This window comes from Salmo salar, chromosome 15 (assembly GCF_965601325.2).
Source record: "Salmo salar chromosome 15, fSalSal1, whole genome shotgun sequence".
Lineage (NCBI taxonomy): Eukaryota > Metazoa > Chordata > Actinopteri > Salmoniformes > Salmonidae > Salmo > Salmo salar.
In genome coordinates, this window is record NC_138305.1 from 113,125,433 (window position 1) to 113,141,274 (window position 15,842).

Below are 15,842 nucleotides of genomic sequence, written 5' to 3' on the forward strand. Positions count from 1 at the left end.
CCCTCCACCCAGCCCTCTACCTCTCCACCCAGCCCTCTACCTCTCCACCCAGCCCTCTACCTCTCCACCCAGCCCTCTACCCCTCTACCTCTCCACCCAGCCCTCTACCTCTCCACGCAGCCCTCTACCTCTCCACCCAGCCCTCTACCTCTCCACGCAGCCCTCTACCCTTCCACCCAGCCCTCTACCTCTCCACCCAGCCCTCTACCCCTCCACCCAGCCCTCTACCCCTCCACCCAGCCCTCTACCCCTCCACCCAGCCCTCTACCTCTCGACCCAGCCCTCTACCCCTCCACCCAGCCCTCTACCTCTCCACCCAGCCCTCTACCTCTCCACCCAGCCCTCTACCCCTCCACCCAGCCCTCTACCCCTCCACCCAGCCCTCTACCTCTCCACCCAGCCCTCTTCCCAGCCCTCTACCTCTACACCCAGCCCGCTACCCCTCCACCCAGCCCTCTACCTCTCCACCCTGCCCTCTACCTCGCAACCCAGCCCTCTACCTCTCCACCCAGCCTTCTACCCCTCCACCCAGCCCTCTACCTCTCCAACCGTCCCTCTACCTCTACCTCTCCACCCAGCCCTCTACCCCTCCACCCAGCCCTCTACCCCTCCACCCAGCCCTCTACCCCTCCACCCAGCCCTCTACCTCTCCACCCAGCCCTCTACCTCTCCACCCAGCCCTCTACCCCTCCACCCAGCCCTCTACCTCTCCACCCAGCCCTCTACCCCTCCACCCAGCCCTCTTCCCAGCCCTCTACCTCTCCACCCAGCCCGCTACCTCGCAACCCAGCCCTCTACCTCTCCACCCAGCCCTCTACCTCTCCACTTAGCCTTCTACCCCTCCACCCAGCCCTCTACCTCTCCAACCGTCCCTCTAGCTCTACCTCTCCACTCAGCCCTCTACCCCTCCACCCAGCCCTCTACCTCTCCACCCAGCCCTCTACCCCTCCACCCAGCCCTCTTCCCAGCCCTCTACCTCTCCACCCAGCCCTCTTCCTCTCTACCCAGCCCTCTACCTCTCCACCCAGCCCTCTACCTCTCCACCCAACTCTCTACCTCTCCACCCAGCCCTCTACCTCTCCACCCAGCCCTCTACCTCTCCACCCAGCCCTCTACCTCTCCACCCAGCCCTCTACCCCTCTACCCCTCCACCCAGTGATGGCTCCACCATATTTCCTCCACCTATCCCCACCTTTCAGATCTGCAGACTAGCAAACTATTAGCCTATCAGAAGGCTAGGTGGAGCCATCACTTACGTACAGTAAATGATGTCAGAATGCTGTAAACATGATAGTTGATAACAGATGGAGTGTTTGTGTCTATAACTTCTCCTCAGGCTCTGGACAAGGCCTACCACAGTGGATACAGAGACGGCCTTCACTTCCTACAAACCAGTGGTGGGTCACGATGTCATGTGATCTCTGCATAGATGAGTTTCTTTACGGTGGGAAGAGATGATGTAACATGACATAGTGACTCCTTATCCAATTGTTTTTTTTCTCTCTGTGTCTTTCTCTCTCTCACCCTCTCTCTGTGTCTCTCTCTCACCCTCTCACCCTCTCACCCTCTCTCTGTGTCTCTGTCTCTCTCTCCCTCTCTCTGTGTCTCTCTCTCTCTCTCACCCACTCTCTGTGTCTCTCTCTTTCTCTAACCCTCTCTCTGTGTCTCTCTCTCTCTCTCACCCTCTCTCTGTGTCTCTCTCTTTCTCTCTCACCCTCTCACCCTCTCACCCTCTCACCCTCTCTCTGTGTCTCTGTCTCTCTCTCCCTCTCTCTGTCTCTCTCTCTCTCTCACCCTCTCTCTGTCTCTCTCTCCCTTTCTCTCTCTGTGTCTCTCTCTTTCTCTCTCTCTGTGTGTGTCTCTGTCTCTCTCCCATCCTCTCTCTGTGTCTCTCTCTTTCTCTCACCCTCTGTGTCTCTCTCTCTCTCACCCTCTCTCTGTGTCTCTCTCTTTCTCTCACCCTCTGTGTCTCTCTCTCTCTCACCCTCTCACCCTCTCTCTCTCACCCTCTCTCTCTCACCCTCTCTCTGTGTCTCTGTCTCTCTCTCCCTCTGTGTGTGTGTGTCTCTCTCTCTCTCTCACCCTCTCTCTGTGTCTCTCTCTTTCTCTCACCCTCTCTCTGTGTCTCTCTCTCTCTCTCACCCTCTCTCTGTCTTTCTCTACCTCTCTCTGTGTGTCTCTCTCTCTCTCTCTCTCTCTCTCTCCCTCTCTCTCTCTGTGTCTCTCTCTCTCTCTTTCTCTCACCCTCTCGCTCTCTGTCTCTCTCTCTCTCTCTCTCTCTCTGTCTGTCTATCGCTCTCTCTATTTCTCTCTCTCTCTGTTTCTCTCTCTCTCTGTCTCTCTCTCTCTTTCCCTGTATCTCTCCCCCCCAACACCAGACCTGGTCCCATGTCTGCCTCTTCTTAACACCCCATCAGAGCCACACTTCTCACCTCCTCCTAATGGATGGACAGATCTGGAGACAGACCAGGAGGAGGAGGAGGAGGAGGAGGAGGAGGAGGAGAAGGAAGAGGGAAAGCAGAAAGAAGAGGAGGAACAGGTAGAGAGGAGGCAGATGAAGAGATGGGAGCAAGAGGAGTATGAAGATGATGAAGAGGAGGAGGAGGAGGAAGAAGAATGGGTAGATGAGGTGAATGTGTGGTCCTCCCTGGCAGAGACCAGAGGCAGTCAGAGAAACTCTTCTCTTGAAGGGGGAGATCTACCTTGGCATCTGTCAACCCTGGAGCAGGTCATGTACCTAGCCCTGCCCACCTGGATAAACACAGGTACCGCGCACACACACACACACACACACACACACACACACACACACACACACACACACACACACACACACACACACACACACACACACACACACACACACACACTCAGCGCCATCAAGCAAATTAAATGCTGAAACCATCACCCCTACTTTTCTTGAGCTAACACTCACACTTGTCTTTTCTTACTCGCGCTGACTTTGCCACCATACATTTTTTCCCCCGCCATAGGGAATTAGAGAAACACGTAAAATAATGGCTGTGTTTCGTGTAGTCTTACCGTGACGTTTTGAAAACTGTGTAAATCTCTCTCGGACAAGGTGACTTTTATCAATATATTCAGCTCTATTTTACTCTCAGATTCAAAAACGGTAATTAGCATCAAAGTAGACATCATGCAAAACTACATATCCCAGCATGCTCCTGCACGTCATCTCTAGCTGACACCTTTACTAACAGGTATTGTGTCAATGTAGAACTTCAAATCCCAGCATGCTCATCTCTATCTGACACCTTTACTAACAGGTATTGTGTCAATGTAAAACTTCAAATCCCAGCATGCTCATCTCTATCTGACACCTTTACTTACAGGTATTGTGTCAATGTAAAACTTCAAATCCCAGCATGCTCATCTCTATCTGATGCCTTTACTAACAGGTATTGTGTCAATGTAAAACTTCAAATCCCAGCATACTCATCTCTATCTGACACCTTTACTTACAGGTATTGTGTCACTGTAAAACTACAAATCCCAGCATGCTCCTGCAGGTCATCTCAATGTAAAACTTGCACAGGACAGTCAACAGAATTTGCCTCGATTCAGCAGTCTCTTCCAGACCATCATTTACATTGTAGTCATTTAGCAGACATTCTTATCCAGAGCGACTTACAGTAGTGAATGCATACATTTCATACATTTTGTTCCTCCGTACTGGTCCCCCCCGTGGGAATCGAACCCACAAACCTGTCGTTGCGAACACCGACTGAGCCACAGGGGGCCTGTGGACTGTTTTTGTTCTTTATGATAGCCACATTAGCAGCTAATTACATTTGGGGGGTAAATACACGCGAATATATTGATAAAAGAATATATTGATAAAAGTCACCTTGTCCTAGAGAGATATACATGGTTATCAAAATGTCACGCCAAGGTAAGCCTAAACGAAAAACATCCTTTATATGTTTCTAAAATCCCCCTCAGCGAAAAATGAATGGTGGGAAAACGATTGGAACCATTTCCTTGTTTTACCGCTAGGTTTTATGGGTATTATGACTCATACTCTGGTACTCTATGGAATAAAAATAATAAAAATCCTTACTATGACTGTGATAAGCAGTTGTCTCCCTTAGCTACTGTAAGATGGATGCACTAACTGTACGTCGCTCTGGATAAGAGCCTCTGTTAAATGACTAAAATTTTATGTCACTATAAATGATTTGATTTTTACCTTGAGAATACTGAGAGTGGCCCGGTATAAGGAAGTGTCACGTTATTACCAGCTGTGATTGGTGTTTCAGCGTTGCTATGCAACATCATGGGGTTGCCGTGGACTCACTCCCTACTCCGTGTGATGTCACACCTGCTCCTCCCCTTCACCGTGCTACTCAGCTTCCTGATTGAAAATACACACAGGTAAGACACACACACACACACACACACACACACACACACTAGTGCTGAGCGATTAACCGAAATCTATTGTTATTTGTTTTTTTTTAAAGGGGAATTTCACCTTTAAAGGGGAATTTCACCTCAGGGGAAATCTGGGCTTGTTTTCATCATGTCAGAGGCATTTCTAGGACAGTGAGATGTAAAAGCCCAGGAGGAAGTGAGGTCAGGGCTTCGCTCGCTGAATGATACACCTTATGATGACTTATGATGACTTGGCAATATGTACATTGTTACGTCGTGCCAATAAAGCGAATTGAATTGACTTCCGGTGTCTAAAAATACAGTTAGTCGTGCTTTGTGGCATTTCGCGAAGGCCCTTTGTTATACTGATCACACTATAAGGCTCTATGTTATACTGATCACACTATAAGGCTCTACGTTATACTGATCACACTATAAGGCTCTGTGTTTTACTGATCACACTATAAGGCTCTGTGTTTCACTGATCACACTATAAGGCTCTACTGATCACACTATAAGGCTCTATGTTATACTGATCACACTATAAGGCTCTATGTTATACTGATCACACTATAAGGCTCTATGTTATACTGATCACACTATAAGGCTCTACTGATCACACTATAAGGCTCTACTGATCACACTATAAGGCTCTATGTTATACTGATCACACTATAAGGCTCTACTGATCACACTATAAGGCTGGACTCCCACCTCTCTCTGTTATCACGACATGCAGTACATTGGGGTGGACTCACCCACCTGTCTCCTGTATTTTAGAAATCCAAAGAGCGTTTGCTGGTTCTGCACGTCTCCTGGAAAGACATGTTTGTGGTTTCAGCATTTGACACTTTTTGTGGAAGGGACGTTTGGGCATCACACCTTAGTTGTTAAAGCTATCAACCTAATTGGACTCGCTAGCGTATTACTTAGGGACAACGAGGGGACATTTGGAGCAGCTTTTTACAGGAAAGATCAGTCAACAAAGTGAATGGGACGGAGAGGGGGGGGCTAAGTAACATGTGAAAAGTTTTAGGAAGGCAATTCTTACACAGGAAATGGAGGAGAAATGTCACCTGAATCACTGTCATACACAACAATACATTTCCAGTCTAAGAACAACCATGCACAACCAAAACTCCTCATTTCAAAGTACTGTCTGTAAAACTTCCCCTAGACCATGGACTTTGACAGATCATTCCTTGTAACTCAGTTGGTAGATCATGGTGTTTGCAATGCCAGGGTTGTGGGTTCGATTCCCACGGGGGGCCAGTACAAAAAAAAAAAAATAATAATAATGTATGAAATGAAATGTATGCATTCACTACTGTAAGTTGCTCTGGATAAGAGCGTCTGCTAAATTACTAAAATGTTAAATGTAAAAGTAGAAGGGAGATGTTTATAGACGTATCTTTGTATTGTGTTTTTGAGAATCTACAGGGAGAAAAATTAGGTGTGTTGTGTACATTTACTGTTGTAGTCTTGATTTTGATACCTTTCAGTATTCCTTTCGCTGGTTTCTGTCCCACAATCTTGTTGTGCTCCATAACCACAAGGTGTGTCTGCTCCCTCATGCTTGTGTACCCAAAATGCCCCTTGCTTTAAGGTATTTTTCAGCAGCGGGGCACTGTGGAAGGACTCCAGGTTATCTTTTTATCTTTGTAAAACTCAGGTTGAAAGAGAAGAGGGGTAGACTAAATTGATGACATGTTCTGGAAGGTACTCTGTAGTCCTCGGGCTACATCTAATCTAAACCACCTGTAACCCCATAACACAAATCATACAAACACCCAATTCAAACCAACCCACCATGGAATAACCAATTAATATTTATTCCGTGCTGACTGTACAGCTTATAAATATTTTAGTCCAATTTAACATTCACCTTGTGCAGAGCTAAGGGGTTCGAAGTGCATGTTAAATGGAATCAGATTCTATACCAGCTACAACACAATAGAAAACAACAAAATAATTTAACCACACCACTAATTGTATTGATCTCTATTAGACTGGCTAGTTAAGCATAACTAACGTGGACATTTCAATATTGTCAGCTTGCTGTTAGCTTACTAGCATCACTAAATCGACAGCGAGATTGCTAGTTAGCCAGCTGAGACTGGCTGAGAACCGAACCATATATAATTTAAACACATTCATCATTGCTACCAACACACAAACAGAGCTAGCTATATCGACAACGACAATTTTTTTTTTTTAGAGTGTTTTCCAGACAAGAGTGGAATAGATGGCTACCACATTGAGCTAATCTTATTTGCTTAACATTAGCTAGTTTTCGTTAGCTAACGTCAGTCAAAGATAGAACCAACATAGAACCCTGAACCAAGACAGAACCCTGTGGCTCAGTTGGTAGAGCATGGTGTTTGCAACGCCAGGGTTGTGGGTTCGATTCCCACGCGGGGCCAGTACAAAAAAAAAAAAATGCATGAAATGCAATGTATGTATTCACTACTGTAAGTCGCTCTGGATAAGAGCATCTGCTAAATGACTAAAATGTAAATGTTTACTCTGCTGAAGGTAGCTTCCAGTCTAGCAGTGTCTACCACAGCACAGTCTGAATTGATTGACGGTGTGTGTATATCAAAAGATAGATATGATTTTAACTGATAACTATATGCCATTGGCAGAGCCATGGTGAAATCCACCTTTAAACAATTAATTGACCTTTTGTCTAAATTATTTGAATTGCATTTTGTTCAGGCTTTTTTTCTCTGTGAGCGCAATGTGCATAAAATAAGAATTTGTTCTTAACTGACTTGCCTAGTTAAAAAAAAAGGTAGAATAAAAAATATATATATATTGCACAGTTTCTCTAGAGATAATTCAGACCCAGACTGAACTGATGTAGTAGGGAGTTGTAGTTTCTTTAGAGATAAATCAGATCCAGACTGAACTGATGTAGTAGGGAGTTGTAGTTTCTCTAGAGATAAATCAGATCCAGACTGAACTATGTGATGTAGTAGGGAGTTGTAGTTTCTCTAGAGATAAATCAGATCTAGTCTGAACTGTGTGATGTAGTAGGGAGTTGTAGTTTCTCTAGAGATAAATCAGATCCAGCCTGAACTGTGTGATGTAGTAGGGAGTTGTAGTTTCTCTAGAGATAAATCAGATCCAGCCTGAACTGTGATGTAGTAGGGAGTTGTAGTTTCTCTAGAGATACATCAGATCCAGCTTGAACTGTGTGATGTAGTAGGGAGTTGTAGTTTCTCTAGAGATAAATCAGACCCAGCCTGAACTGTGCGATGTAGTAGGGAGTTGTAGTTTCTCTAGAGATAAATCAGATCCAGACTGAACTGATGTAGTAGGGAGTTGTAGTTTCTCTAGAGATAAATCAGATCCAGCCTGAACTGTGTGATGTAGTAGGGAGTTGTAGTTTCTCTAGAGATAAATCAGATCCAGACTGAACTGTGATGTAGTAGGGAGTTGTAGTTTCTCTAGAGATAAATCAGATCCAGACTGAACTGTGTGATGTAGTAGGGAGTTGTAGTTTCTCTAGAGATAAATCAGATCCAGCCTGAACTGTGATGTAGTAGGGAGTTGTAGTTTCTCTAGAGATAAATCAGATCCAGTCTGAACTGTGTGATGTAGTAGGGAGTTGTAGTTTCTCTAGAGATAAATCAGATCCAGACTGAACTGTGTGATGTAGTAGGGAGTTGTAGTTTCTCTAGAGATAAATCAGATCCAGTCTGAACTGTGATGTAGTAGGGAGTTGTAGTTTCTCTAGAGATAAATCAGATCCAGACTGAACTGTGTGATGTAGTAGGGAGTTGTAGTTTCTCTAGAGATAAATCACATCCAGTCTGAACTGTGATGTAGTAGGGAGTTGTAGTTTGCAACAGGCCAGTATTCTACATAGTGAAGAAAACATGGTAATTAAATACAATGACCATATTCCATTGCTGTCCTACTTTCGCCGGTCTGTCTTTCTTTCATGCCTGATACTGAAGAGACGGAAGAATGCGTGATTGTGAGGGGATGTGGAGAGCCAGCTGTTGCTTCACCAGGTATCTCTACCTGAAAATACATGATCTAAGTAATTAGTTGATATTCAGCAGTCATAAAATTATACCTTATTTACTTTGAAGAACTATTCAAATTGTGATTTTGTCAGACAGCAGCTCTATAGAGATGAGATGATGACTTGGAATGAAATTATAAAGTCATTAAATAAAACAAATGTAATATACACAATAACTGAACTATTTGATTGAACACTAGAACCACCTGGCCTTTCAGCCTATAAATACCCACTAGAGAACGTTGCAGGGCCGTCTCCTTTACCATATGCATCAGATTGCATATCAACCTAGAAAGGTGCAGCAAACGTAAATAAATAGTGCCTAAACGATTATAAAGGATTCAATGCATGAAGAAAGATTTGAGGAAATATATCAATACATAAAAATAAAAAATAAAGTGATTTATTTATTTAGAGTCAAGGATATGTTTTGTATAATTCTACAAAGTCCTAGAACACAAAGTAGACCTAAAGCCAATTTTATTTTACATATATTTACATATACATATTATACACGAAGCCTACAGCCAGTTTCCATTTCCCTTCCAATAAAAACATTCCAGTGTAATCCATTTGATCAACTTTATCTATTGATTCGATTAGTAATATTGTTATAGTAATTGATTAGTAATATTGTTATAGTAATTGATTAGTAATAGAGTTATAGATTAGTAACAGTTATAGTAATTGATTAGTAATATTGTTATAGTAATTGATTAGTAATAGAGTTATAGATTAGTAACAGTTATAGTAATTGATTACTAATAGAGTTATAGATTAGTAATAGAGTTATTGATTAGTAATAGAGTTATAGATTAGTAATAGAGTTGTAGATTAGTAATAGAGTTATAGATTAGTAATAGAGTTATAGATTAGTAATAGAGTTATTGATTAGTAATAGAGTTGTAGATTAGTAATAGAGTTATAGATTAGTAATAGAGTTATAGATTAGTAATAGAGTTATTGATTAGTAATAGAGTTATTGATTAGTAATAGAGTTGTAGATTAGTAATATAGTTATAGATTAGTATTATAGTTATAGATTAGTAATAGAGTTATAGATTAGTAATAGAGTTATAGATTAGTAATAGAGATATTGATTAGTAATAGAGTTATAGATTAGTAAAAGTTATAGATTAGTAATAGAGTTATAGATTAGTAATAGAGTTATAGATTAGTAATAGTTATAGATTAGTAATAGTTATAGATTAGTAATATAGTTATAGATTATTAATAGAGTCATAGATTAGTAATAGAGTTATAGATTAGTAATAGAGTTATTGATTAGTAATATTGTTATAGTAATTGATTAGTAATAGAGTTATAGATTAGTAACAGTTATAGTAATTGATTAGTAATAGAGTTATAGTAATTGATTAGTAAGAGTTATAGATTAGTAATAGAGTTATAGATTAGTAATAGTTATAGATTAGTAACAGTTATAGTAATTGATTAGTAATAGTTATAGATTAGTAACAGTTATAGTAATTGATTAGTAATAGAGTTATAGATTAGTAATAGAGTTATAGATTAGTAATATAGTTATAGATTATTAATAGAGTCATAGATTAGTAATAGAGTTATAGATTAGTAATAGAGTTATTGATTAGTAATAGAGTTATTGATTAGTAATAGAGTTGTAGATTAGTAATAGAGTTATTGATTAGTAATAGTTATAGATTAGTAATAGAGTTGTAGATTAGTAATAGAGTTATTGATTAGTAATAGAGTTATTGATTAGTAATAGAGTTATTGATTAGTAATAGAGTTGTAGATTAGTAATAGAGTTATTGATTAGTAATAGTTATAGATTAGTAATAGAGTTGTAGATTAGTAATAGTTATAGATTAGTAACAGTCATAGTAATTCATTAGTAATAGAGTTATAGTAATAGTTATAGTAATTGATTAGTAATATTGTTATAGTAATTGATTAGTAATAGAGTTATAGCAATTGATTAGTAATATTGTTATAGTAATTGATTAGTAATAGAGTTATAGATTAGTAATAGTTATAGTAATTGATTAGTAACAGTTATAGTAATTGATTAGTAACAGAGTTATTGATTAGTAATAGAGTTATTGATTAGTAATGAGTTATAGATTAGTAATAGAGTTATAGATTAGTAATAGAGTTATAGATTAGTAATAGAGTTATTGATTAGTAAGAGTTATAGATTAGTAATAGAGTTATTGATTAGTAATAGAGTTATAGATTAGTAATAGAGTTATTGATTAGTAATAGAGTTATAGATTAGTAATAGAGTTATAGATTAGTAATAGAGTTATAGATTAGTAATAGAGTTATAGATTAGTAATAGAGTTATTGATTAGTAATAGAGTTATAGATTAGTAATAGAGTTATTGATTAGTAATAGAGTTGTAGATTAGTAATAGAGTTATTGATTAGTAATAGAGTTATAGATTAGTAATAGAGTTATTGATTAGTAATAGAGTTATTGATTAGTAATAGAGTTATTGATTAGTAATAGAGTTATAGATTAGTAATAGAGTTATTGATTAGTAATAGAGTTGTAGATTAGTAATAGAGTTATAGATTAGTAATAGAGTTGTAGATTAGTAATAGAGTTATAGATTAGTAATAGAGTTATAGATTAGTAATAGAGATATTGATTAGTAATAGAGTTATAGATTAGTAATAGTTATAGATTAGTAATAGAGTTATAGATTAGTAATAGAGTTATAGATTAGTAATAGTTATAGATTAGTAATAGTTATAGATTAGTAATATAGTTATAGATTATTAATAGAGTCATAGATTAGTAATAGAGTTATAGATTAGTAATAGAGTTATTGATTAGTAATAGAGTTATTGATTAGTAATAGAGTTGTAGATTAGTAATAGAGTTATTGATTAGTAATAGTTATAGATTAGTAATAGAGTTGTAGATTAGTAATAGTTATAGATTAGTAACAGTTATAGTAATTGATTAGTAATAGAGTTATAGTAATAGTTATAGTAATTGATTAGTAATATTGTTATAGTAATTGATTAGTAATAGATTTATAGCAATTGATTAGTAATAGAGTTATAGATTAGTAATAGAGTTATAGATTAGTAATAGAGTTATTGATTAGTAATAGAGTTGTAGATTAGTAATAGAGTTATAGATTAGTAATAGAGTTGTAGATTAGTAATAGAGTTATAGATTAGTAATAGAGATATTGATTAGTAATAGAGTTATAGATTAGTAATAGTTATAGATTAGTAATAGTTATAGATTAGTAATAGAGTTATAGATTAGTAATAGAGTTATAGATTAGTAATAGTTATAGATTAGTAATAGTTATAGATTAGTAATATAGTTATAGATTATTCATAGAGTCATAGATTAGTAATAGAGTTATAGATTAGTAATAGAGTTATTGATTAGTAATAGAGTTATTGATTAGTAATAGAGTTGTAGATTAGTAATAGAGTTATTGATTAGTAATAGTTATAGATTAGTAATAGAGTTGTAGATTAGTAATAGTTATAGATTAGTAACAGTTATAGTAATTGATTAGTAATAGAGTTATAGTAATTGATTAGTAATATTGTTATAGTAATTGATTAGTAATAGAGTTATAGCAATTGATTAGTAATATTGTTATAGTAATTGATTAGTAATAGAGTTATAGATTAGTAACAGTTATAGTAATTGATTAGTAATAGAGTTATAGTAATTGATTAGTAAGAGTTATAGATTGGTAATAGAGTTATAGATTAGTAATAGTTATAGATTAGTAACAGTTATAGTAATTGATTAGTAATAGAGTTATAGATTAGTAATAGAGTTATAGTAATTGATTAGTAATAGAGTTATAGATTAGTAATAGAGTTATAGATTAGTAATAGAGTTATAGATTAGTAACAGTTATAGTAATTGATTAGTAATAGAGTTATAGTAATTGATTAGTAAGAGTTATAGATTAGTAATAGAGTTATAGATTAGTAATAGTTATAGATTAGTAACAGTGTAGTAGTAATGGTAGAGTTAGTAAGTAGAGTTGAGTTAGAGTTGAGTAGATAGAGAGTTGATAGTAGAGTTGATTAGTAATGAGAGTGTAATGAGGATTAGTAATAGAGTTATAGATTAGTAATAGAGTTATTGATTAGTAATAGAGTTGTAGATTAGTAATAGAGTTATTGATTAGTAATAGAGTTATAGATTAGTAATAGAGTTATTGATTAGTAATAGAGTAATTGATTAGTAATATTGTTATAGTAATAGAGTTGTAGTAATTGATTAGTAATATTGTTATAGTAATTGATTAGTAATAGAGTTATAGCAATTCATTATTAATATTGTTATAGTAATTGATTAGTAATAGAGTTATAGATTAGTAACAGTTATAGTAATTGATTAGTAATAGAGTTATAGTAATAGTTATAGTAATTGATTAGTAATAGAGTTATAGCAATTGATTAGTAATATTGTTATAGTAATTGATTAGTAATAGAGTTATAGATTAGTAACAGTTATAGTAATTGATTAGTAATAGAGTTATAGTAATTGATTAGTAAGAGTTATAGATTAGTAATAGAGTTATAGATTAGTAATAGAGTTATTGATTAGTAATAGAGTTATAGATTAGTAATAGAGTTATAGATTAGTAATAGAGTTATTGATTAGTAATAGAGTTATAGATTAGTAATAGAGTTATAGATTAGTAATAGAGTTATTGATTAGTAATAGAGTTATAGATTAGTAATAGAGTTATAGATTAGTAATAGAGATATTGATTAGTAATAGAGTTATAGATTAGTAATAGAGTTATTGATTAGTAATAGAGTTGTAGATTAGTAGTAATATTGTTATAGTAATTGATTAGTAATAGAGTTATAGTAATAGTTATAGTAATTGATTAGTAATATTGTTATAGTAATTGATTAGTAATAGAGTTATAGATTAGTAACAGTTATAGTAATTATTTAGTAATAGAGTTATGGTAATTGATTAGTAAGAGTTATAGAATAGTAATATAGTTATTGATTAGTAATAGAGTTATAGATTAGTAATAGTTATAGATTAGTAACAGTTATAGTAATTGATTAGTAACAGAGTTATTGATTAGTAATAGAGTTATTGATTAGTAATAGAGTTATAGATTAGTAATAGAGTTATAGATTAGTTATAGAGTTATAGATTAGTAATAGAGTTATTGATTAGTAAGAGTTATAGATTAGTAATAGAGTTATTGATTAGTAATAGAGTTATAGATTAGTAATATAGTTATTGATTAGTAAGAGTTATAGATTAGTAATAGAGTTATTGATTAGTAATAGAGTTATAGATTAGTAATAGAGTTATAGATTAGTAATAGAGATATTGATTAGTAATAGAGTTATAGATTAGTAATAGAGTTATTGATTAGTAATAGAGTTGTAGATTAGTAATAGAGTTATTGATTAGTAATAGAGTTATAGATTAGTAATAGAGTTATTGATTAGTAATAGAGTTATTGATTAGTAATAGAGTTATTGATTAGTAATAGAGTTATAGATTAGTAATAGAGTTATTGATTAGTAATAGAGTTGTAGATTAGTAATAGAGTTATAGATTAGTAATAGAGTTGTTGATTAGTAATAGAGTTATAGATTAGTAATAGAGTTATAGATTAGTAATAGAGTTATAGATTAGTAATAGAGATATTGATTAGTAATAGAGTTATAGATTAGTAATAGTTATAGATTAGTAATAGAGTTATAGATTAGTAATAGAGTTATAGATTAGTAATAGTTATAGATTAGTAATAGTTATAGATTAGTAATATAGTTATAGATTATTAATAGAGTCATAGATTAGTAATAGAGTTATAGATTAGTAATAGAGTTATTGATTAGTAATAGAGTTATTGATTAGTAATAGAGTTGTAGATTAGTAATAGAGTTATTGATTAGTAATAGTTATAGATTAGTAATAGAGTTGTAGATTAGTAATAGTTATAGATTAGTAACAGTTATAGTAATTGATTAGTAATAGAGTTATAGTAATAGTTATAGTAATTGATTAGTAATATTGTTATAGTAATTGATTAGTAATAGAGTTATAGCAATTGATTAGTAATAGAGTTATAGATTAGTAATAGAGTTATAGATTAGTAATAGAGTTATTGATTAGTAATAGAGTTGTAGATTAGTAATAGAGTTATAGATTAGTAATAGAGTTGTAGATTAGTAATAGAGTTATAGATTAGTAATAGAGATATTGATTAGTAATAGAGTTATAGATTAGTAATAGTTATAGATTAGTAATAGTTATAGATTAGTAATAGAGTTATAGATTAGTAATAGAGTTATAGATTAGTAATAGTTATAGATTAGTAATAGTTATAGATTAGTAATATAGTTATAGATTATTAATAGAGTCATAGATTAGTAATAGAGTTATAGATTAGTAATAGAGTTATTGATTAGTAATAGAGTTATTGATTAGTAATAGAGTTGTAGATTAGTAATAGAGTTATTGATTAGTAATAGTTATAGATTAGTAATAGAGTTGTAGATTAGTAATAGTTATAGATTAGTAACAGTTATAGTAATTGATTAGTAATAGAGTTATAGTAATTGATTAGTAATATTGTTATAGTAATTGATTAGTAATAGAGTTATAGCAATTGATTAGTAATAGAGTTATAGATTAGTAATAGAGTTATTGATTAGTAATAGAGTTGTAGATTAGTAATAGAGTTATTGATTAGTAATAGAGTTATAGATTAGTAATAGAGTTATTGATTAGTAATAGAGTTATTGATTAGTAATAGAGTTATTGATTAGTAATAGAGTTATAGATTAGTAATAGAGTTATTGATTAGTAATAGAGTTGTAGATTAGTAATAGAGTTATAGATTAGTAATAGAGTTGTTGATTAGTAATAGAGTTATAGATTAGTAATAGAGTTAATTAGTAATAGAGTTATAGATTAGTAATAGAGTTATTGATTAGTAATAGAGTTGTAGATTAGTAATAGAGTTATAGATTAGTAATAGAGTTGTAGATTAGTAATAGAGTTATAGATTAGTAATAGAGATATTGATTAGTAATAGAGTTATAGATTAGTAATAGTTATAGATTAGTAATAGTTATAGATTAGTAATAGAGTTATAGATTAGTAATAGAGTTATAGATTAGTAATAGTTATAGATTAGTAATAGTTATAGATTAGTAATATAGTTATAGATTATTAATAGAGTCATAGATTAGTAATAGAGTTATAGATTAGTAATAGAGTTATTGATTAGTAATAGAGTTATTGATTAGTAATAGAGTTGTAGATTAGTAATAGAGTTATTGATTAGTAATAGTTATAGATTAGTAATAGAGTTGTAGATTAGTAATAGTTATAGATTAGTAACAGTTATAGTAATTGATTAGTAATAGAGTTATAGTAATTGATTAGTAATATTGT

At 34.5% G+C, this 15,842-nt stretch overlaps 1 protein-coding gene across 2 annotated transcripts in view; it reads left to right on the forward strand.

Annotated features, from left to right (window-relative positions):
• pnpla1 (patatin-like phospholipase domain containing 1) overlaps positions 1 to 15,842 on the forward strand; it is a 75,450-nt gene that overhangs the window by 36,370 nt on the left and 23,238 nt on the right. For both annotated transcript variants that reach the window (XM_045695260.2, XM_045695261.2), the window contains exons 5-7: positions 1,337 to 1,397; positions 2,379 to 2,765; positions 4,281 to 4,395. In XM_045695260.2, the coding sequence (XP_045551216.1) occupies positions 1,337 to 1,397; positions 2,379 to 2,765; positions 4,281 to 4,395 (563 nt within the window). The remainder of the gene's footprint in view (positions 1 to 1,336; positions 1,398 to 2,378; positions 2,766 to 4,280; positions 4,396 to 15,842) is intronic.